Source organism: Anopheles arabiensis, chromosome 3 (assembly GCF_016920715.1).
Source record: "Anopheles arabiensis isolate DONGOLA chromosome 3, AaraD3, whole genome shotgun sequence".
In the NCBI taxonomy this organism is placed as follows: Eukaryota; Metazoa; Arthropoda; class Insecta; order Diptera; family Culicidae; genus Anopheles; species Anopheles arabiensis.
The window spans coordinates 88,501,283-88,524,566 of NC_053518.1; the positions used below are offsets into that span (position 1 = coordinate 88,501,283).

Genomic DNA, 23,284 nt, shown 5'->3' on the forward strand with positions numbered 1-23,284 from the left:
ACAAATAATCGCTTCGTGCTTTGGGGTAGCTTCAGTTCAGCATTCAATTTAAAATATAATGAATTTATTTCACGCCATTTCGTTTCATATTCGTCCCACGGCTACACATCAGAGATTATAAGGGTAAGTCTTATCCTTTCAGCTAATTGTGTTGTTTTTTTTCTTGTTTCTTTTGTATGTGTGGGTGTGTGGGTGTGTGTGTGTGGGTCTTGTGTTTACTTTTTTCTCTCCTTCTCATATCAGCACTTTTTTATCGCGATTGATGCACGTCCTCCTCCACCATCGGCATTTTCATTTTCAGAATATAGTATTGGCTTTCGGGTTTACGGGTCCTGAAGTGTCCGCGATGGGCCAACCAGCCGCCTGTAAGCGCCTCATGTCCTCTACCTCAATGCAACGGGACAAGAGGCAACAAAACTCACTACTACTAAACAACCTACATGCTCTTGTCTGCTATTCTGTTACACCATGTTCCTTTTCTTTATTTTACTCCAACTCGTATGCTCATATGCTGGTTCAACGTTATTTGATTCAATTGTAGCGGTACGCGCGCGCGTGTGTGTGTGTGTGTGGGCAGCATTCTTCCAGAACCATCCTTCACGGGGAGAAAGCATTAAAATCGCGATAAAGCAATTGAATCAATCGCATCGAGGACGTTTATAGTACAAAAATCGAAATCATTCGCACCACACCACACCCACTGCGCCCTACACCTTACGGCCACGAACAACAGAGGTCGCCACCTTCCCTGTACTAAGACGGTTCTAATTTATTAGCTACCTGTTCTTATGTGTCGATTTACCGGCGATGACGCGACACGCACTCACACAAACTTTGACCGCTCGCGCGAACGAAAACTCGCTTCCTAATTACACTCCACGTTCTCTTCTATCCCTCTCTATTCTCCCTTTCTCTTCTAACTCCATTCATTTTATGTACTGACTCTGCGTCTTTTCCTTCTTCAATGCGCGGAAGAAACACATCTAGTACGGTAAAAAAACATTATTTGTTTAAAAAAAAAAGCTATGCTTTTATTATCGTTCCGCTGCTCTCATTCGGCTATCTCTCTCCTTCCTCGACACGACGTAGCTTGTCTCCAAAAAAAAGGGGGGGGAGGGTTCAATTTTACTTCCACCCTTTTCTCTAATCCCATTTCATACCGCCCGCCCGCACGCGGCTCTTCCTTTCTGCTCGAGATCGGGCTCGAATCGCGATGCCAACGACTCCTCTCCCCGCTTGGGCCAGAGAGGGAAAAGTGGGGCGTAGGAATATTAATGAACAATAAATACTAAGTGATACCACACACGGCACCGCAAGAGAGAGAAAAAGAGGGAATTTAGAGGTCAAGGGCGACCACCACACGCGTTGCCTTTCCATCATGGGTTGGGTGGTGGCCACTCGACACAAGCCACTTAATCTTCATCGAAGGGATGGGTGAAAAATGCGCACAAACTGCACTTGTCGATTGTTTTATGCACGCTCAAGCCTGTTAAAAGTTCGTCACTTTGCGCAATTTGCTCGGTGTGCAACGCTCTCTGTGCTTACGACAGTACAAACCCTTCCTTTTCTACCTAATTCACGTGTTCAGCTATTCATTGTTGCATTTTCCCTTTTACTTCTAACCTTTCTCTCTTTCTCTCCTCCTAACTTCCTCTTCCGTGCCCTTTCATTTCTCTTCAGTATCGACAAACATTAATCCGTACTCGAAACTTCCCCCACACCACCACAGCCCCCTTCTTCTAGCGCCTCCGCCACCACTTAAGCTATTCAAGGCAACACGTAGCGCACGTACGGCACCTCCACGTCCTCGCCCTCCTCGTCGTTGCAGCAGATCTCGAACACGAGCGCACGGACGTGCGGCTCGATGCTCTTCTTCGACACCTTCCGCACGACCTCGGACATCGGCAGGTTCAGGCGCTCCTGCTGCTTCTGCTTCGTCATGAAGAACGCGTACAGCATGCAGACGCCCTGCGACAGCATCGTGATCTTCAGCTTGTGCTCCCGCTCGAAGTAGTCGAGGAACTCCTGCAGCGTCAGCTCGCCCTTCACCTCGAACCGGTCCCACAGCGTCCACTCCTTGTCGTAGTAGGTTGCCTTTTTCGCCTGGATCGGCTCGGAGAAGGTGAAGAACGGCAGGGCCAGGTTCAGGAAGCCGTTCTTGAAGCGCTCCAGCGTGTTGAAGCTGTAGAGTTGAAGTCAAAGTTTTTAAGCGACTCATGCTCTCTCCTCACTCTCTCTCTCTCTCCCTATCTTACCCTTGTGCCAGCTTGTAAAGCTCGAGCGAAGCGCACCCGGCCACGAGCGACGTGGTGGTGGCAATGGCCGGCATGATTTTGCCCGCAATCAGCTTCGACTTGTGACGGTCGGCCGGCGGGATTTTGTAGTTGGCCGCGCGCAGGTTGGACGCAGCGACGATAAAGTCCATGTGCAGATTGTTGTCGTCGTCCTTTTCGAACTCGAGCGGTGTGATGGTAAAGTCGGGCTTGCCGAGCGCGGCCAGCTCGCTCTGCAACCGGCCGATGCGATCGGGATCGAGATCTTCGCCGCCGGCGCCACCGCCACCGCCGCCGCCGTTCTCCTCCGCCTGCAGGGCCGAGTCTGTGACGGCAATTTTAACGCCCGAGCGTGGCGTAAACTTCGGCACCTGGAGCAAACAACACGTCGTGTGCGAGGACAAGGTGTGTTATAGTTATTGACAAAAAAAAAAGAATCGAAAAAACCATCTCACTTACCTCAATGGTCATCACAATCTTACGAATCGCATCCCGGTTGCGCTGCTGGGGAATGCCGTACACTTCCGCCTTCAGGTTGGCGGTCGCAAAGATGTAGTCCAGGTGCAGCGGCTCCTCCGGATCGAACGTGATCGCTTCCGGCAGACGCTTCGGGCCGGACCAGAACGGTTGGCCGGTGGAGCTCATCTGGTCGGGCGGGAAGTTAAATAGCAGCTGGCGGATCTGGTTCGAGTACTGCTCCTCGAAGTACATGCGGGCCCATTTCACGCAATCCTCGATCGATTTCGGCCTGTCGTCGATCAGCGCTTTCTGTGTGATAATAAAAGAAAATGGCGTTAATGTGTAATCGTCACCTTTGGTGCGCTCCCTTTCTATCTTTCCGCCGCCCTACCTTGACTGATTCCAGTGCCTCGAGGGGCTGCACGCCGGGCAGCTTGAGCGTGCGCTCGATAAAGGTCGGATCGGAGATGTACTGGGCCGCATTTTCGGCCACCTGCTTAAAGATGCCCTCGAACGTGTCCCGAGCCCACTGCAGCGTGTGCTCGATCGCGTTCGGGAAGTTCTTCAGCGTGCAGATCGGGATCGACTTCTCCGGCGGATCCTGGGACGAGCTGTACGATTCGGTCAAAAATGGTACAACCACCTGTGTAAAAAAAAGACAATTGAAAACATTAATTCACATTAATGAACTGGAGCTGAATGAATGCAAGAACCAGACAGTCAAATAATGATCACATCCTATCTTAGCGTTGTGTTGTATCGAACCATATACAGACTTTCGCCAAAAAAGGAGAGAATGATTTTTGGTTCAAGATATAGCTTTGCTTTCCCAGTCCCAATTATGGACATCTGGAAATGTTTTTGAAATCCAGCGTCCCATGGAAAACAGGTTATTCCCGGGGTTGCACAGTTAGTTGGCTGCATTCTTCTTCTTAATCTACTATTAAAATATCCTTCCTAATAATAGGTTGTATCGAACCGTACAGGACCAACCAGAAGAATGATATTTGGTTCAAAATAAAGGTTTGCTTTCCCTATCCTAATTATGAACATTTAGAAACGATTTGTTCAATAATCCCACGGAAAACAGATTCATTATTGCAGGATGGACAGCCGATTGGCCACAAAATTCTTACTAGAATTAAAACGTCTTTCTTTATCCTATGTTGTATTGAACCGCGTTCAGGCCTCCATCAATAAGGAAGGAATGATATTTTGGATCAATAAACTGCATTACTTTCCCTGTCCTAATTATGGACATCCGGAAACGGAGTAACATTCCGGCGTCCCATGGAAAACAGGTTAATTCTTAATTTACATGCAAGATGGACAGTCGATTGGCCGCATCTAATTCTACTACTCGTACTTTTCATTCTCCTTCTCCTTCTGTGGCACTACAATCATTCCTAGGCCTTCCTATACCACTAGTGTACTTTAATTTCAGCCACTTCCTAGTTATCCATAGCAGGATAGTCAACCCTACGTATGGGGACACGGTCCATTCTGGTCTTGAACCCATGCATCATTCTTACATTATTTAACTATCCTTCTAAATATTATTTTGTGTTTTAGCCCTAGATAAGACTGTTCCACTAGAGTAAATGACTTCGAAGAAACACGATTGACTAATTAAAAAAATAAATAAATAATGTTGTATCGAACCACACACAAGATTCCACCAAGAGAGGGAGGAATTATGTTTGGTACAAGATATAGCTTTGCTTTTCCTGTCCTAATTATGGACTTCTAGAAATGGTTTATTCCAGCGTCCCATGGAAAACAGGAGTTTGCACTGATTTTTTTCTGCATATCGTATTTGGACGCACTATTGCTTTACGTTGATTGTAAATAGAATGTCGCCTGTCATTTAGAGATCGCCAACAAACTACATCCTTTTGGCATCTGATAGGAGACAGGGAGAAAAACTTTTCGGTTATCTCGTTCTACTGTTCCATTTCTCGTGTGGGTGTGTTTTCATTGCACCGTTGCAGAACAAAAACTCACGCTTTCACACTAAGAGAAAGACATTTTCTTTTCCTGCATTAAATTTAAACAACTGAATAAAGCGACCATCCAGCATCTCATGGAAGACAGGTTCCCCCACCCAGCAAAAACAAAAACGACAGCCTAACCACTCACCTGAATATTGCCGAGCGTGCCGAGCGTTCCCGACTCGAGCAGCGGCTTGCGGTAGTACACGCAGCGCCGATCCATGTAGATACGCGCATCGATGTTGTCCAGCGCGTTCGCCACGCCGTCCAAGCGGTTGAAGAACGTGTCGTCGTAGAAGCGCTCCGTTTCCGGCCCGACGCGGTTCTCGTGCGACGTCACCTTAATGTCGCCGTTCATGCGCTTCACGGCCTGGGCGGCGACGCGCGACTTCGGCTGCTGCACATCGTGCGGCCGGAACAGGAACTGCCGGTTCAGGTTGCTCTTCTCGATCAGATCCATATCGGTGACGATGATTTCACCGTCGCCCTTGGACGCGACGCCAATCATCGCAAAGTTCTTCAGCAGCTCGCAGCCGATCGCACCGGCCCCGACGATGAAGTACTTCAGCTGACCCAGCACGTCCTGGAACTTGCGCCCGAACACGGCAATCTGCCCATCGTAGCGCGAACCGGTCGGGGCACACTCCTCCTCCGTGAGGTCCGCCTCCTGCAGACACTCCAGCGCATCGTAGCACAAGTACTGATTGATCGGGGTGAACTTGCCCGTGCAGGCCTTCATCACCTCCTGCGCCGTAATGCCACCGATCGCACCGTTCATCGGGCACAGGTCGCCGGCGCACACCTTGGCGAACTTCGTCAGCATCGCTTCGTTCAGCTCCTCGACCCCCATCTCCTTGGCGCGCTTGCGGCACATCTCCACGAACTCGGCCGCATCCTCCACGTTCCAGGGACGTGGCAGCCGGCCGTGCTGCTCCTGGTAGCGGCCGAGCACGGTGAACGCGATCTGCGTGTTAGCCGGATGGTCCCACTTCGCAAAGTCGGTCATGATGAACTCGGGCGCATTCTCCGCCTCGGCCAGCGACTTGAAGCTCATCTGCTTCGACATCTTCACCTGGGTCGCGATGCCACCGCGCAGGTACGGGCTCAGCTTGCTCGTATCGCCGATGCTGAACGTGTACGGTCCCAGCACCTTGATCTTCATCGGTGCGCAACCGTTCAGCTCCGTCATTCCTTGCACCTACAGAGGACAGAGACAGAGAAGAATGAGATAGATACGTACATTTAATTTGTTATTTTTCAGTGCAACGGTTATTTAACAGTGGTGTTTAATTTAGTAAAGCAAAATGTAGGCTTACAGCTTGCGGCTTAAAAACGAGAAAATTGTTGTTGTGTTTACTTTAAAAAAATATAATTGCCTTTTTAAACTACAGCAAATTCATGCAGTATCGTAATCGATGAATATAATGTTTGCTTTGAAATATTTAATTTTGATTTTGGTTTTGCGTCTACATTTTGATATAAAATTGTATCATTTTGGCCAAATCATTTTGTACGTACATCCTTGTGAAATTAATGATCCATCTCTTTCAAAAAAGGTGTCAATTTTTAATAACCTTTTAGGAATAATTTAAAGCCACCTTCCAACATTTCTTTGCGAAATTCTAACACTGCCCTTTATATGGACCAAACTATTAATTAGCATGTGTCAAAGGAGTCGTCATAATTCTCGCCACCTCACGCCCATACCGCCAGTGTGTCTACCAGCGAACAATGGGTATCGATTGGTTCGCTAATTAAATTTACCAAGTACCTTCTCGAGCGTAATGTGCCATTAGTGGTACAACAATCCGGGGAGTGCACATTACTTCCATTGATTGACTAATTTTGTTTTTTTTTTTCTTCTTGTTGTTGCTGTCCCTACTGTGCTGTTCTAGTTTCTGTAGCAATTTAATTAATATCATTGAGCAAACCAACAGCAACCCACTGGTGTCAATCATCGGCCAAAGCAATGAGCAATCGCTTGAAAAGGAGGAGTAACCGAAACGATCGATTAGCCACTCCCGGGGGTGGGTCGTGTGAAGAGAGGTTGGGATGTGTAGCAACCGAGTACCCAGTAGGCAAACTTTCTGTACCCCGTTGCTATGGTCGATACACATCAAATCGACGTACGACCGGATTTCAGAAAGAAGTTTCATAAAAAGTTTCACTTTTTTTCCGAAATGTGTTTTAAAAAGAAAGAAAAACATTTATTTTAAACGTAATCAAATCATGCCCACAGTCGACTGCTGTCTGTGTTCGATCATTAGCACAACATTTCATTTTCATTTCAAATTGTTTTCTGCAATAGCTCTACACCCCTCAGCGGTCTCTGTCTCGGTGCATGGCTAGATTGGACAAAGAAACCGATCACAGTCCGCGATGTGCAGCAGCAGTCCAACGGGCACGGGTGTTGTTACACCAAAAAGCGTTACGCATCCTTCGCCCCCTCTCACCCCTACTCCCCTCAAAAGCTGCATTTTCACGTACGTGTATGTCTCGCTCGGTTAGAGGTAACCGCAATGACGATAATCATCATCATCATCACGACGACGAATGATGTCAGATGACGATGCGAGAAACAAGGAAGTTTCAACACAACAAAGAGAAACACACAGCTCTTGGCAGTAGTACAAGGCGGTAGAGAGAGTGTATGGTGCATTGCGGGGTGTGGTGCTGCTGCTGTCCACATTACATCGCGGTTTTTGTTTGCACTGCGTCTGAAAATACGCATTCGAATTGTGCATATTCTACTCCTTCAACCCCGTCACACCGTTTCACCCGCTGGCAAATAACAAAAACCTAGCCACGGGCACGGGAATCATCAGATCAGCTTCATGGGTCTATCACAGGAAGAAGCGAAAAAAAAGCCTACTCCGCGCTTGGCTGCAGGTGGTGCATGAGGTTTTAGCCAGCCAGAGCACTCCTTATCTCGTCGTTATTTTTACAGCCAACGTCAAAACGCAGGCCGTGCGCATTGGAAAGTAAAAGTGTGACACACATGACTCATCATTTGCTCGTGGCCATTCTCTCTCGTCGGCCGTCTTCGGTTTCCATCGACACAGAGAAAAAGCCCCGAAAATATTATAGCAACAGCGCCCCTCCCCCGGCCGACTTTTTCATCGTAACCACCCTGCTGCTCGCCCTTCTGCTGTAACATAGGAGCCAAACTCCGCTCACACACACACACACACACACACACACACACACACACACACACACACACACACACACACGCATACAGCAACAGCGCGCACATACACACACACACAGGCGCGTGCGGTTTTCAACCAACCCTGGATATAGCACGCGCGCACACACACACACACGCGTGCACGGGCTCCACCATCAAGTGCGGCCAAAGAAAAGCGGAGTAAAAGAAGAAAATTCATTTCGAAAGAGTAATGAGCGATTTTAAAATGGGGGAAGGAGGATTTTCCATCCGTTGTTTATGGCAAAATTTCACCATACCAGCTAACACGGCAAAGAGGCAGCATACACGAACGCACGAATGCACGCACACAGCAATCGCCGACCGTGTCTTCACTCGGGGCTCCCCCACAACCCATTGTGTACTCGAGAGGCGTATTTTTTCTGCCCCAAGCGCGGTGAATATCGCAATGCAACACCACCAATCACATCATCATCACGCAATGGTTCACAAATTCATGTTTCACTCTGTCACATGAAATGCACTAGAAAATTCGACGAACCAAACTCCCTTTTCGCGTGCACACACACACACACACATATATACGCCACCTATGGATTAGCTTTCCAGTTCCCCACACACACACACACACACACACAAGCACACGCACAATGGCCACCCCGTTTTGGGTCCCACCGCGGCAGCAGCACTAGGGGAAGGAAGAAGAGATAACTTACCTCGGTGAAGGTAACATAATCGCCATCCTCGAACCCGTGGCGCGTCTCGTCCACGCATGTAACGAGACTTTCCGCGTCGTTCGTAATGCTGGCCACCATGGCCGAGCTCGGGTTGGCCCCATTCTGGTCGTACACGGTGAAGTCGACGCCAAAGTCGCAGAACACCTGGGCGAACAGGCCGCGCGTATCCGCCACGATCAGCGCAATGTTGTGGCGGTGCGTAATCTCCGCCACACGGCGCTGCTCGGCGGGCGGGGCCAGCGTCAGCACCACCACCCGGAACTTCTGCAGAAACTCCTCGGTCAGCTCGCCCGTGTAGGCGACGGTCGGGACGTAGTGGTTCAGCTCGGACAGCTGCTGGCAGCTCGCCTCGGCCCGGTTGCGCCCGCCCGCCACATCCTCCGCGGTCAGATAGAACTGGGACGACAGGTCGCCGACCGTGCAGACTGCCGTGTCATGCAGCGTGACAGATTTCACGCCGCCCAGGATCACGTTCTTCGCCACCTCCACGCCGAGCCCGCCGAGCCCGGAAATCAGCACGTCCGACCGGGCCATCCGGCGCATCGCGTCGTGGCCGAGCACGTACAGCTGGCGCGAGTACAGCCCCTCGTCGATTTCCTGGGCACCGCCGCCGCCGCCACCTCCCCCGGCGCTGTTGTTCTCCACGGACGGCACGGGAGCGGAGCCATTGTTATTGGACGTCGCCATTACTACTACTGCAGCGGCTGCGGCCGACGATGGTGCAGAGCGCTCAATCGCGGGCGATGACGAATGCGGCGGCTGCGACGGCTGCTGCTCGTGCTCGGGCGGCTGTGTCAGCGACGGCGTCGGCGATGGCAGCTTCCGCTTTTTGGCGGCTGGGGGATCGACCAAGCTGTCACGAAACTCACCACTAGACATTAAGCCAAACCGGGTGCGTCCGTGACGGAGACGGAGGTGTCTGGGGGTGCGCGGAGATGATGATTCTGTTTGCGGTCGCCCTCTCTTCCTCGCTGGGATTTTTTCCTTCTCTTTACACCGACGACCACAGTGTTTTTACACACTCGTGGATACCGAGGGGGTGTGCGATGGGGTTGAAGATGAAGCGTCCTTCTGCGGGAGGAGGTTCCGTGGGGAGGATGGAAGATGATTGAGGTTACAATTCGGTCCTGCTTCGACCGGACGAAAAGCTGCTGCTGCTGAATCGCACTCACTTGGCGTGCGGTTTTTGCGCGTTGCTAACGGCTACCCTCTTCCTTAACTACGATTGCTGCGAATAAAATGGAAGAAAACAGCGGTTCCGCTACATTAAAACACCACACTAGGACATTGCCACGAAAGAACAGAGAACAAGCCAGTGTCGGCAACACAAATTGCGTTCGCTTTGCTGTGCGGTGGTGTGTGAGTACGACGGCACTGTTCTTGCCGTCTTTTGGCAGTAGGCGACACAGACGGCGGCTGCAATTCATGAGACAGCCGCACACACACACACACACACGCACGCTCGCGTACACACAGAATCGCAAAACACCGCTGGGAAATTTCCACGCATAAATCGCCTGTCACTTCATTCTATTCCTGCTGATTCAGCCTTCTGCTCTGGCTACACACAGAATTAAAACCGATGTACGAACCTCAGAACATACTTTTTGCCCCTAACAGCGTTCTAACACGTTCAGGCCAACCCACACACACGCGCGCGTACCGGCTCCTGTCTGTCCTCTGGTGCTGCCTGCACGGAAAATGCCCCCCGCTGCCAACACACGGTTCCGTCTGCCGAAAAATTTACAATGGCTTGCTTCGATCGGGGACTGCTGCCGGCAAAGCAGCATTTAAGCGCATGTTTAAACACCACGGTTCATTTCTTTCCTTTCGCTAACGATCATCTAGCGAAATGTCGGAGGGATGTAGACGGGAACGGGGGGCAAGGGCACATGGAGATATGTCTGGCATTCGGATGCAGTTCTTTTACACCTCACCTACACACACGAATTACCCTGACTGGCGGCCCATATTCCGTTGCGAAAGATGATTTCAACCGAAAAGAATGCAAATTTCTCACTTGCTCCGTCTTATTTCCAGACACCGAACGCTCTCACAGACACGCACACAGAGGTAGAGCAGACACAAGCGCACAAAAAACGCGGGGTGAAACATATGCATCGTCAACTGCTTGTTGCAAATTGTCTTTCCAGCCCTGTCCTACCCTATCCGATTGATCGAAAAACGTTCGGCAATCGGCAATAGATCGCCATTTTCTTCCTGCCTCGACCGCTAAAAGTCTAAACAACCGGCCAAAGACCCGTCGCTCTGATTACTTACATATTGTCCACCTTTGCACTGCACTGCTGCTTTGCTCGCGATCCTATCAATGCAACATCGTCCGACATCGGTCGTTTCGGACGGGAAGAGCCTACACACACGCGACGGGGCCGATTGGGGACGAGCCGTTTGGGAAGCGCTTGATTTCCGCTCGAGCGTAAATGTTGAATGAGGGTAAAGAACGGAAGCGCAACACATACACAGAGAGAGACACAAACACACACTCACGGGTGAAAAATAGGTGCAAAAATTATGCTCCGGATCACAGCAGCGACTGCACTCGGCGAGGGCTAATGAAGCGGCTTCGATGCTCGGGCGGTATAGAGCGCTGTGACAGGCCGTGACGGCGGCTCGATATTTTTTTGTTTACCACCGAGCTAGCCGCCGGCCGTTTTGCCGGCTGTCTGATTTGAAACTCACCACGCGGGCGGCTCTTTCGTTGCTTTGCCGTTGGAGTGGTGAAAGTGTAGCGTTATTTGAATTGACAGTTGGTGCGTTGTACTTGTGTAGCCGCCGTAACGATGTTAAACCTAAATACGCTGAGTTATGAGTTCAATTTTAATGTTTGCAACCTACATGGCATCCACTTTCTTCAATTAAATAATTTTAAACGTTTTGTTAACATTCTACATTCCAGTTAATTAATTTATTCGTTTACAAGAAAGGCACCATTCACAATCGAATGTGTTGCATAGTTTTGATTTCCTTTGCTATTAAGCTGCACTTTCGGCCATACATTCTAGTTCCCTGCGCTTTTCAGTACATTATCACATGATGCTCCTTTCCAATGCACACCGCTCACCCGTTTGGGAACGAAGGGTGCTTTCCTCCCGTCTTGTTTAACTGATCATGCTGTAACGGAAAATCGGAAAGAAAGCATTCTTGAAAGAGAGCAGATGCAGCTTTTTTTTTTCATTAAAAAATATATTCTAGTGAAGCATTGAACGTTTATCAACAATACAAAAAAAGAGTCTTTATAACAACAGAATCTCCAGAGCGCGGACAAAAGTTTCAACAACCGGACGATCACATTAGTACATGCACCATGCATCTATTTGGCTTCTACGTACGTACGTCAAGTGATTGGGAGAGGCGCCGCAACGCGACCTTACGAGAGTCTTCCCGAGTGGGTGGGGACCGTTTCACAACGGCGAAACAGTGCTCTCAGTCATCGAGCGACACTAGGCTACCGAATATGTTCCGCCTCAGCGGCAGAATGCCCTCGTCCGTCGATTTGCTCTTAGCGAGCAGAAACGTCCCCTTCCGGCCGAACAGTGGCGTGGCCGATTTCTGCGCACTGGACGACCGCGGTGCTGAACGTCTCCAGGGCGGATGAGACGCAGCACTGGAGCGTGCCGTCTGAGGGGGGTTTGGCGCGAGGCTACGGTTAGAAACGAGGGAAGTGAATCAGCAATTTACACCATTCGAAACATCGTTGCCTTTACAAAACAAACAAATGCGCCCTAATGTGTCCTCTGCCCCATCGGTGTGCCTTCCCGGGTCGTTCCAAAGCCATGCCATCCACCACCAAAGTCGCTCCGGCACCACTTACTACACTTACTCTATAATTCTTGTCTGACTCGTTCTCGCCTGGCTCGGATCCGAATGGCGACTGTCGGCCGAACCCTTGCGGGAGGCCAGCTTCATCCCATGCATGGACGTCCCGTTCGAACGGTTTGCAGTGTCCCACGAGTTGTTGCGCGTCAGATTGTTAGCAATCGTGGTAATGCTGCGGGAAAAAAGGCCAATCATTACAATCATTCCGTCCACAGCTAGATTCACACCAGCTTCGCGTACCTATCACCAATCCGGCGCTTGTCCAGTTCCTTCTGCAGCAGTTCCGGTATCTTGTTCTCGTTCGCCGACACGCGCCCATCCAGCGATTCGTTGCGGTAGCGATTCATGCTGTCCGCGCTGGAACTGAGCGGATTGCGCCAAATGTTCGACACCTCCAAATCGCCGCTCGCAGCGGACAGATTCAGCATCTCGGCGGAAAACGTCGGTCGGGCCGGTATGATCGGCGAACGGCAGCAGACTCTAATAAAAAAGAACAAACAAAACACTCCATTAATCACCTTTCTCAATGCTCCAAAACGCCGTTACTCACGAATTCACATCCTCAAGCTTTTTGAGCAGCCGTTCGTTCTCCCGGCACACCAGCTCCTGGTCGCGGATAATCATTTCCCGCGTCGAGTACAGCTCTGCATTCTCCTGCCGGAGCGCTTGATTTTCCGTCACGTACACCTTCACCAGCTCCTTCAACTCGTTGCCCTCCATGTCGGTCAGCTTCTCCACGTCCACCTTCGGCGGGCTGCGCGGTATCGGTCGACGCTCGAGCAGATCCACCTGGCTGTTAATGTCCTGCGCTTCGGTCTGCAGGTTGAGCGCCGTTCTGAGATGCTCATTTTCCACCTGCAGTGCGCCAATTTCCCGCTTCAAGCTCAGGATCAGTGCCTCCCGCGGGTCCATCACGATGATCGGTTTCGTGCGGATGCGTTTGGCACGGGCCGCATAGCGCAGTGTGTTCACCGTTTCGGTCACGTTCGATTGGGCCGGCGAAATGCATGCAATCTATAGAGAGAGAGAGAGAGAGAGAGAGAGAGAGAGAGTAGACGCGGAAAGTGACGTTCATTAGTATGAATTGTTCATTCGAGGATGGGACACAGCAACTTTCGCTGCACACAACTTTACCATCAAAGTTACGCCATTCCCTGCCAGGCTGTCCGCCAGCAGCTTGGTTAGCTTGCTGTCCCGGTATGGAATGTGGCCGCCGCGCCGCTTGGAGTCGCTTAGCGAGGCGATACAGTAACCTGACGGAAATAGATTAAAACCATTAGGATAACGCTTTCTACTTGAACGGGGTCCACCCACTCTCTCCCCCACCCCCCTTCATTGCCCTATCGAATAACTTACCCAGCACCATTAGGCTTTTGTTGATGTTGTTCGCTTCCTCGAGCGTTTTGCCCTCGCTGTGTGTTTTCTTCGTCATCTCGCTGCCCGCCAGGTCGACAAAGTTAATTTTGCCCTGCTTCGAAATGAACACGCCGCCCTCGGCCTGCTGCTCGGAGGTGATGTGCACCGTCAGGATCGTGTGGCTGCGCGAGGAGTAATCGTTCATCAGGTGCGAACCAACGTGTCGATTTCGCATTCCTGCAAGGAGGGAAATGGGAAAGAAAAGCGGAGAAAACAGGCAACAATTCAATGAAAGGTTCAACTTTAAACGTGACCCACACTAGGGGCCGGATAGGAATTATTCATCCGCCATCCATGCGTCATCCGGAGTACCGTACCTTCTTCCAGCACTGCCAACAAATCGTCCAGCTCCTCGCAGTCGACGGTGAACAGATTCTCCACAAAAAAGCCACGCGACTTTTTGGACCATCGTACGGCGAGCGGTTTCCTAGCCGTGCCGGGATTAAGCAAATCGATCACCTTGGGAAAGGCAGGAAAGAGTGCAAGGTTAAATGATAAATCTTTTTCAATCACAATATATGTAGCATTCCCAAAATGTTAACGATTTCAATGAACCACAGAAGGGCACAACGGCAATTGAAAACTCAAACGCTCTCACGTTTACCAAGAAAAGTGGGAAAATCGATCATATCCTGCATGCATAAATCATGCCCCACCAATGTTGCTGCTTACAGGTTGGCAGTGAAGATAATTGCTGCCCCGTTACTTCCCCCCTCAATTGTCTTCTGCTGCTCAACCCACAGCGCGAGCGATGCGAAAATGTTTCCATGCTTTCCGCTAAACGCTGATACGATCGATTTATGAGCCCGTTCGAATTATGAACCAGAGTCAAGGCCAGTTTGACCGCGGCAAAGTGATAGTGCATGCCGGTAAAGTACAGTCGTTGCATGCTCGCTGCTGGCACTGCAGGGCCCCGACAGAGCATGTAGGACAGTGGCATGTGTTTTGGTGTCATGCAAGGATCCAATTATTCATTCCATTTTTTATACTTTCCAGCCCGCCCAGACGGCGAAAGCTGCCTGTATTTGCTCGGTCGGCAAATTGCTGCGGCATGTACAGAAAATGTACATTATCGAAGGCACTTGTACGCAGCACCGAATGAAATGGTGGTCGTACCCAATGAGCCGGCCAGCCCTATCGAATAAATTCAATTAAATCCACTACTGCTGCAATACCTCCTGCGGATGATCATGCTTCCATTGAGTGGCCATCGAACCGGTCACACCAACCACTTCGCGGTGGCCTTTTAGCAAAGCGGATTCCTCTAACCAGCGAATGCAAATGAAATTTTAAAATTTAATGTCCCCACAGTCAACATGTTTGCGGAACGGAGGGGTGTGGAAAGTGCATCGTATTTGCGTGTTGGCAAATCACGCCACAAACGTCACGCCACGCGATCGATACAATTTAAATTGATTAGAGAGCTGTACCAGCGGTACGCGATTGATTGATCGGCGAAATCTAGACGTACCTTTTCGTTGTAAATCTCCAGGAACGATGCCTTCAGGACAAAGTTGGTATCTTTGCGCTCTTGCAGCAGCTTGAATAGGTAGAGAAATGAGCGAAACACCAGCCCATGATCCTCGTGTGCCGGGTCGGGTTTACGATAAAACTGTACAATACACCAACAAAAAAAGGGGTTAAATGGGGCAAATGGGAAAGCCAAGTCAACTGACTTACCAGCTCCGGCGGTCCGGTAAGTGTGTGCGTCTTGCCCGACCCGGTCTGGCCGTAACAAAACGCGGTACAGCTGAATCCTTCGATCGCCATCTCGATCAGTCGCTTGATGCCGGAGTACTGCAGCACATCGTCCTGTGTGGCGCCCGGTTCGAACACGACGTTGTAGGAGAACAGTTTCGGCTTCTGGGCACCAGCGCCCGAGGTTAGCGGAATTCCGTCACACTGTAGGAGGGTTTGCTAGGTTTAAGATCACTGCTGTTGACGCCGGGATTACACGGGAGGAAGTTATTCATACCAATATTTGGCCATTTCCAGGAAATTGTACCACCATCTCGTCTCCATGTCTTGCCTCCTTGTTGCTTAGAGGACGGACCCGAACCACCACGTTGATGTTATCCTCGGGCGTGCCGGGCATTGAGTTGCTGCTGCCGGTCGATGCTTGGGTGATGTTATCCAAATTGTCCATGCTGCCGATACTGGAAAAATAAACAAAAGTGGCATATTATTGAATATTCGAAATGCTGAATTAGCCTAAAAACCAATCATACTTCATGCACCAAAACATAGAAAATTAGATTACTCGTTATAACTTCAATAGTTGAGCAATTGTTCATTTAATCTTCTTCTAATAATCCAATATGTAATATGTGACCTACTAAATCTATACATTTCTATAAATCCTCAGTAAAAAACTCCTGAGGATCATCGAATTATTACTCTGCGATTTGCTCCGTCGTGCTACAAAACCTAGCTTAACGAAAAAGGGTAGATGCTATTGAAAGCAATCGCCAAAGGATGGCCAATTTTGCCCATTATATCAATTTTCGTATTGTTATCCATCTGTACGATCCATCGATACTTTTCCGGCTAAAACCATCACGAAAAATCGATATCGCTATTGCTATGAAAACGTAAGCATTTTCGCATACGACGACAGTAGCCAGTTAGTCGTGTCCTGTAGTGCGATTGAATTAAACAAGATTGTGAGCACATTGAATGGAATGTAAACACGTAACTGTGACGCATGTAGTAAAGCTCCCGCCGTTCCCGAAAGCACTTAAATATATCCCAAGGTTAAATCAACAAACGAGTTTCTATTACGCAAATGAAAAGCTAAAGACATTACCAATACGATATCGTCGTATATCCTGTAATGAAAAAGCATAGTGGAAAAGTGGAAGGGTATAAACGTTTGCTAACGGAAATCAATATTTACGACCGGTTTTAGCGATGGGTAATTGTTTTTGTTTTGTTTGTGTTGAAAGTTGATATGATAAAATGTGCATTGCAGGAAACTGTATCGACTTAAACGATTTTAATATACTCAGACTACTTAATATGCTCAAAGGATGATGAGATGAATAGAATTGCCATATCCTACGCAACCGGATGTAGTTCGAATCTCGAACCCATCTGCAATAAACACATGCGATTTATTCTATCAAATCTAATTTAAGTTTTTCGTTTTGTCCAGAAGAAATAGATAAACGAAGAAGAGCTTTTGCAAATGGGTAACCCGGCGCTCTGGTACCAATTGAACACAACATCAAACATGAAAAATGTATGGAATTTGACAGATTCGAGTCTTGTTTGTTTGAAGATGTCTGACGGTGCACCTATTCGTTTGCTCGGTGTCGGATGTCATATTCGATGCCAGAGCACCGCCTAAGCATTATCAGATTTAGGTACCGCATTTCAGTGTGTATAACACTGCTTCTAGACGACCCAAAAAATCTTCCGCGCCAATTTTTGGCGACACTTTCCACCTGTCAAACCGTCAACGTTTTAGCACGAAAGTATGGCTAACTTTGATTGTTTCGTCGCGAAACGCGAGCGCTGCGTTTCTGTGAAAATGCGGTATTTATCGAAGCAAGAATTCAACAGCAATCAACAACATCTGACTAATAGAGACAAGCTAAGATCTTTTGATACTAACATTCCATTTTCGTCTTATTTGGCAACAAGTTCCTATCTATAATAAGTCACTGTAATATGAGAATAAAGCACTCAAAAGCCTTATCCCAAAGTAATAAAACTTTTCAAAGGCATAGTCAGTTACTGTGTATAAGGCAACCATTACTTGAGGAATTGTGACTTAATGGGTTTTACCCATAGTAAAATAGACAGTCGCATCAAAGATTTAAATATATAACAAATATGTTGTGTTATAGATCGCATAAAGAGGATGACAAATAGGTGGAGCATTAATTTATGCACAACTGGATAATCGAGCTGATGATTGAGCGAGAGTAGCTATTGGGAATTCATGGACGTCATTAAATATTAGCGTTAGTAAACAGGACAACGAAATCTGCTACAAAATGCGCAAATTTTTCTTCTCCTCAATGGAAGTCTAAAAATATCATATCTCAGACTAATACTAGCACCTTTTGCTGGGATTTCCCCGTTAAGTACACAGCATAAACATAATCAGCGAACACAGCTTACCAAGCAAGCTAGTGTTAATGGTCACGCTATCGAAGAGTAAATAGAAAATGCTGCGTCGTTTTTTTTTTTTGTTTCGTCCCCTCTTTAACTTCGAACCGGACTAAGCTACACCGAAGGGAGCTACACCTTCTGTTTGGCCTTCGTGTGTTTAAGCGTCTTTTACACCCCACACATTTTTACGGTATGTAAATTAGGGTCTGGAAAAGCTTTCCACACCCCTTTAAATACGGCTGCTATGTACCACACCGAGCCGGTGTGACCGCCGTCAACAGAACCATGCCGACATTCGCCACCAGCGTACTTTGTGCAGGAACTGCTGGGATGGAAAGAACCCATACCATAACCGGTCGGTCGGGCGGTCGGTCGGTTTCAAGTTCGGCCAAGCGACTATTGACCCCGTGTCGTGTCGTCATGACGTCCGTAGGTGGTTTTCTTGACCTTCGCGCCAAGTCCTCCCCCCTTCCTTGCATTTGGTATGGTGGTTATCCCCTGCTCCACCCATTACTTTGGGCGCCATTTTGAACGCCACGAGGTATTAATTATTTCTTAACAGCTTTTCCCCGACACAGGCACACATTACTTAAAACATAACGAAATGCGTCTTATGGAAAATTCCTCCATACAAGAACACTCACACTCATGTGAAGAATCATCTAAACGCCGTAACGTTAGAACCACCATCCAACCAACCGGAAGGATAGCGGACCTCAAGGATATAGCGCAAGATATTGATTTTTGTGAACCGTTTTTCCGAATTGACCAACGCGGTCACGCGGATGAAGGTTGTATCGTGGGGTGGGGGGGTTGGCGGCACAGGGCCTAACAACCTCCAGCTGGCTGTGTGGCTGATGTATTATTCTACGGTTCGTAGAGTTCATGATACGCGTGTGTTTCGTGAGTATTTAACATCAGGTGATCTTTCAGTTGGATGGAGCCGCGGGAGAAAACGCTATTTATGATGTGACGGGAACTTATCTGCTTTTTAGGATCATGGGTGTAAAAACGGGCAGTAATGATCATGTCCGTCATGCACGCAACAATACAACGTCAACAAAACTGAGCCAACGCTATTAGATACGGACAATAATTAATATCTATAGGTCAGACCGATGGCAGATGACGCTTTCGGGTTGATCGGATTGTTTTACTTTTTCCACAAAATATTTCCCTCTGATCTATGAATGTATCATCAATGCCTAAACCAAACTTCAGGCCTATCTTCAGGTCGTTTAACGTACGTTTGCGTGGGGCGATTGAATTGCGTGACAGTACTTTAAAATTTATACACGCAAACACAAAGGCTCTAAAAACCCTCCCCCCGGGGTGAGAAATGTCCCACTGCGGAGGACCCTAGTGCAAACAGTGATGACCAAGGTCAGTGACATTTAAACACCATTTCCGGTGTGTCATCGGTACATCCTTCCAGGCGGCAGACAAGCAGAATGGGGGTTTTCTGGGTATTTGAACGTAGCTGTTTGTAATTTATAGAGCATTTATTAGCAATTGATAACAATATAGAGCACAAATTATCAGTTTTTATGAAAAGGAAACATTGTACAATGTGGGGAGGAAGGGACGTACAACATCCTTGTCTGGTGAGGGCAACAAAAGCGTTAAAAATGATTAATATTCAACTTCACAGCTTTTTTCTTTGTGTGACTAAAGCTCGAAAAAGAATTAACCCTGCATAACGCTGAACACATTCTTTGTGCTGTTTGGCTTCAAATGTCTTCAAACACGTTCGGTAGTACACGTTGCCCTTCAAACAACATTTCCAACACAAAGGGGAAAACGGACGAGACTAGCAAATTCTCCAGCAATCACACAATCGACCATGACGCGGGGGAAAATCCAAAGCACAAAGCTATCCACGATCAAACCAGTTTTTACTTACTCATTTCCACGGGAGCGAATCAGAACCGGCTGGTTCCGGTACGGGCCACTGCCGGCGCCCGTCATGCTGTGCAGGTTCGAGGTGGAATTTCGCAACGGACTACGCCCACGGTACACCTTGCCGTTGTTCATCCGATCGATGCTGTTCGAACGACGTGGCTGCGTCGTCGTCGTTGTTGCTGCTGCTGCTGCGTAATTGTTGTTATACTTATTGTTGAGACTGTTCGATCGCTTCATGCCACCGCCACCACCATCGCCGCCGGATGTACGGATGCCTCGGTCTGCCGGTCCGCCGGCATGATTGTTAAGCTTGCTGCGCACACTGCCAAAGTGGGAAATGGACTGAAAAGCTTCACCCGGTACCACGGCACGCCGTCGACTGCCGTCGTTGCGCTGCTGGCTCGTCGCGTACTGCTGTGCCCGCTGCGGTGAAATGCCACGTGATGAGGTGGAGGTGCCCGGTGGTTTGTACACCATCGTTGGATCGAGGTAGGCGGGAAAACACGCTGTTTTTGTATGTAACCACTAAGTACTGCCGTCCGTTTGCCCGGCACTGGTCACATTAGCAGCAACAAGGTAAAACAAACAACCACCGCAACAAAGAAACAACCGATCCAAGTGACCACTACGATTCTTTTCCTTTTTTTTGTTCGTACTAGACACCCCGTTTAATGTGATTGTTAGCGTGTGTTTGTCATTAATTTGTAGATTTGTTTGCCTTTCGTGGGAGTTTGCCAGCGTGTCACTCCGGATGGGCATACATGTCACTCACAAATGTGGCCACCGCTCGGGGTCTGTTGTTAAACATTAATGAACCTCTTTTTTTCTTGTCGGGTAACACCAACGCACGGTCAAGTACTCACTGAAACAGCTGCCGCACGTGGCAAGGGATGGACATGTATTGAACCGCCGGAACACAAAGCCACCACTGGACGACCACTGTTTTAAGCTGATCGTGTTGCACAGAGGTCACAGTCCACAGGGGCGTAATTAATAATTCACCTCATCAAAACCTGCGTTCCAGGTGCTAGATTAAGGCACGAGATAGGGTTAACTATCGGTAAAGAGCCAGTGTCGTTGCATGTTTCTTACGACAAGCAAGCATCAACTTGACGGTGTGGCCCAGATAAAGTAAAAACTAAGATCATCTTAATGAAAACGATAGGAATCTTCAACAATGTAGACAGTCAGCTCATCTTACTGCACAATTAAAATTGAATATGGTCACGATTTTGTCCCAAACTGTTATTAAAAAAGAAACCCGCGCACACCATTCTTGCAATCATTACCTCTCTCAATTCTCAATACCTTCCCGCAAAAGCGGATAGTCACGATCCAACTATAAATTGTCCCGTGTACCGCAAAACCCCCGTCTCGTCAAAAAAGCGACAAAAGTGCCATCGTCAAAGTCACCACGAATTTCCACAAATCCACTTTCAATCAATCAATCAACCGGACTACGAAAAGCTCAATTATCTGTTAACAATTCGTGCCGTTAATGTACTGTGTGCTACAAGTTGTCCCCATTTTCGCTACCCTTCGCACCACCACCACCCGCTCGGAGGACGCAGCGGTTCTCACGTGGAGACGTCCTTTGCTTTGGAGTCACTGTCCATCGAGGCGTAGGGGATCTCCTCAGCCATTAGCTTAACCGGGTCATCATAACACGAGATCCCTTCAAACCTGCCCATGCATACATGCGATCCCTACATGCTATCCTTGCAACACACACACACACAGGAAACGTGCTTAGCTTTGTTTGGGTAACCTACTGCCCGTTGCCTCCCGGTGCTTTGGGTTGGCTGGAAAGTTTAACCCACCTTGCTCCCGCCTTCGACATTCAACCACAAATACCGGCGGAAGTGAGTTTGCCGAGGTGTCAACACCGAACCGGACAAAGGCATTTCGCTTCCATTGCATAACTTATGAGAGGAGGCGGGGGGCCCTCGCATCGGAGGGGTACATTCGGTTCGGTACCGAATATTATGCTTCCAAGCATTGACCAATTTCGATGTACACCTTCCTCCCTCACACACCACACCTTCGTCCACTCTCTGGAAACTTTTTCCATTTCCAACATGTCCGTGTCCCCCTCGGGCTCGGGACCGCACCGCTGCGCGTTCAAACGTACAGCCAGATCCTTAATTATTCATGATGCAACGCGCGCGCACACTCCCACACACACACACACACCATGCCGCCGCTTTGTGGACATTACCACCGGGTTGGAGAAAAACACAAATGGGGGAGAAGTTAAAATAATGATCGCAGTAGACACAGCAAACAACTCAAACACCTTGGCCACAACGAACCACTCTGCTCTACGGGTGGAAAAGGGAAACACACTCAAGCTGTTTAAATACACTTTAAGCACTTGCAGGCGGCACGCTTTTCAGACACAGATTTACAGATTGTACTCGCTCACTTATACGGTGACCAGGTGCAACACTCGCCCACACACGCGCACTCGGCGTAAGTAATAAAACCATTAGCGTTTACGGGGTAATCAAACGATTGTAGGGGTCCACGAAAACGTTACTTTTCCAACAAAAATCTTCATATTTCTTTGAGGAAATTATTTCAAACCGAACCCGTCGCTCAAATGTCCATCAACCGCTAGCACACACACGCACGCACACTAATACAAAAGAACAGCCTTCTATGATTGCAACGGACACGCGCTTGTCGTGGGTCTCAGCCAACGACGAAGGTTCGACCGTCCGAACCGTTCGATGGTCACCACTCGAATGAAAGCGAACGCGAAGGGCATGTCATGTCCTTTAGTAATAACTTTTCCGACCACTGAATTCCGTGACGTCACCGGCGGTCAAAACGGACCCGAACGCGTAGCCGGCGGCTTCTGTGGGGACGAAACGTTGGGATATTTCTCGCGCCTGGGCAAAATATGCTCCGAGCATTGGAGCCGCAGAATTTTAGGTTCGCTCGTTTCTATAAGTATTTATCTTTATGTATAAGAATTTTAAATGTATAGCATATTGATTTTAAATGCATAGCAAATGGTAGCATATTCAAATAAACTAATTTTTCTTTTTGATATGTAAGGATGCGGTCATGCCGGTCTATACTAGATTGCTAGGGTTATTCCCGAATAATTAGTCCTTACTACGGGGGACAATTTTACTGGAAATCGAACCTGTTGAGACTTCATAGAAATGTTATAAATATGGATAGTACAGGGTTTTCCAGGAGCTAATTTTGGAAAACATCCTAGACTCTTTCACACGTGAAGTTGATTCTATGGCACCCTTTTTGAATGAGCACATTGGAAATTCCAGTTGGATTCCAAATAAGCCTGCCCAATAAGGGTGCTATAGAACCCATTTCCCATCACACAAAATCCTACTTTATGCATTGGTGCGC

The 23,284-nt window shown here is 48.5% G+C and overlaps 2 protein-coding genes across 10 annotated transcripts; both read right to left on the reverse strand.

Annotated features, from left to right (window-relative positions):
• Positions 1-19: 19 nt before the first annotated feature.
• LOC120900987 (ubiquitin-like modifier-activating enzyme 1) lies at positions 20-11,230 on the reverse strand. 7 transcript variants are annotated; one of them, XM_040308642.1, is made up of 8 exons: positions 10,910-11,230; positions 9,802-9,857; positions 8,609-9,700; positions 4,872-5,921; positions 3,124-3,375; positions 2,733-3,041; positions 2,256-2,644; positions 20-2,182 (listed from the first exon to the last, which is right to left on the reverse strand). In XM_040308642.1, the coding sequence occupies exons 3-8, from the start codon at positions 9,506-9,508 to the stop codon at positions 1,768-1,770; spliced, it is 3,315 nt and encodes a 1,104-aa protein (XP_040164576.1). In that variant the 5' UTR covers positions 9,509-9,700; positions 9,802-9,857; positions 10,910-11,230; the 3' UTR covers positions 20-1,767. The 7 variants fall into 7 exon arrangements, with proteins under 7 accessions (XP_040164576.1, XP_040164578.1, XP_040164577.1 ...); XM_040308644.1 differs by lacking the exon at positions 10,910-11,230 and adding an exon at positions 10,234-10,328; XM_040308643.1 differs by lacking the exon at positions 10,910-11,230 and adding an exon at positions 10,222-10,295.
• Positions 11,231-11,528: 298 nt separating this feature from the next.
• LOC120905042 (kinesin-like protein KIF12) lies at positions 11,529-22,955 on the reverse strand. 3 transcript variants are annotated; one of them, XM_040315681.1, is made up of 12 exons: positions 19,905-22,953; positions 15,858-16,038; positions 15,563-15,784; positions 15,354-15,494; positions 14,200-14,341; positions 13,823-14,059; positions 13,601-13,719; positions 13,017-13,480; positions 12,707-12,946; positions 12,471-12,638; positions 11,980-12,290; positions 11,529-11,761 (listed from the first exon to the last, which is right to left on the reverse strand). In XM_040315681.1, the coding sequence occupies exons 1-11, from the start codon at positions 20,378-20,380 to the stop codon at positions 12,074-12,076; spliced, it is 2,607 nt and encodes an 868-aa protein (XP_040171615.1). In that variant the 5' UTR covers positions 20,381-22,953; the 3' UTR covers positions 11,529-11,761; positions 11,980-12,073. The 3 variants fall into 3 exon arrangements, with proteins under 3 accessions (XP_040171615.1, XP_040171614.1, XP_040171616.1); XM_040315680.1 differs by having other exon boundaries at positions 11,984-12,290; positions 19,905-22,952; XM_040315682.1 differs by lacking the exon at positions 11,980-12,290 and having other exon boundaries at positions 19,905-22,955.
• Between the last annotated feature and the right edge of the window lie 329 nt (positions 22,956-23,284).

Excerpts from the sequence above, each read along its gene's own strand:
- LOC120900987 (XM_040308642.1), bottom strand. The coding sequence starts at position 9,508 with ATGTCTAGTGGTGAGTTTCGTGACAGCTTGGTCGATCCCCCAGCCGCC. Across the intron at positions 5,922-8,608 it reads ATTATGTTACCTTCACCGAG|GTGCAAGGAATGACGGAGCT; the intron begins GTAAGTTATCTC and ends TGTCCTCTGTAG. Across the intron at positions 2,645-2,732 it reads AGATTGTGATGACCATTGAG|GTGCCGAAGTTTACGCCACG; the intron begins GTAAGTGAGATG and ends TGTTTGCTCCAG.
- LOC120905042 (XM_040315681.1), bottom strand. The coding sequence starts at position 20,380 with ATGGTGTACAAACCACCGGGCACCTCCACCTCATCACGTGGCATTTCA. Across the intron at positions 14,060-14,199 it reads GTTGGCAGTGCTGGAAGAAG|GAATGCGAAATCGACACGTT; the intron begins GTACGGTACTCC and ends CCCTCCTTGCAG. Across the intron at positions 13,481-13,600 it reads GGAATGGCGTAACTTTGATG|ATTGCATGCATTTCGCCGGC; the intron begins GTAAAGTTGTGT and ends CTCTCTCTATAG.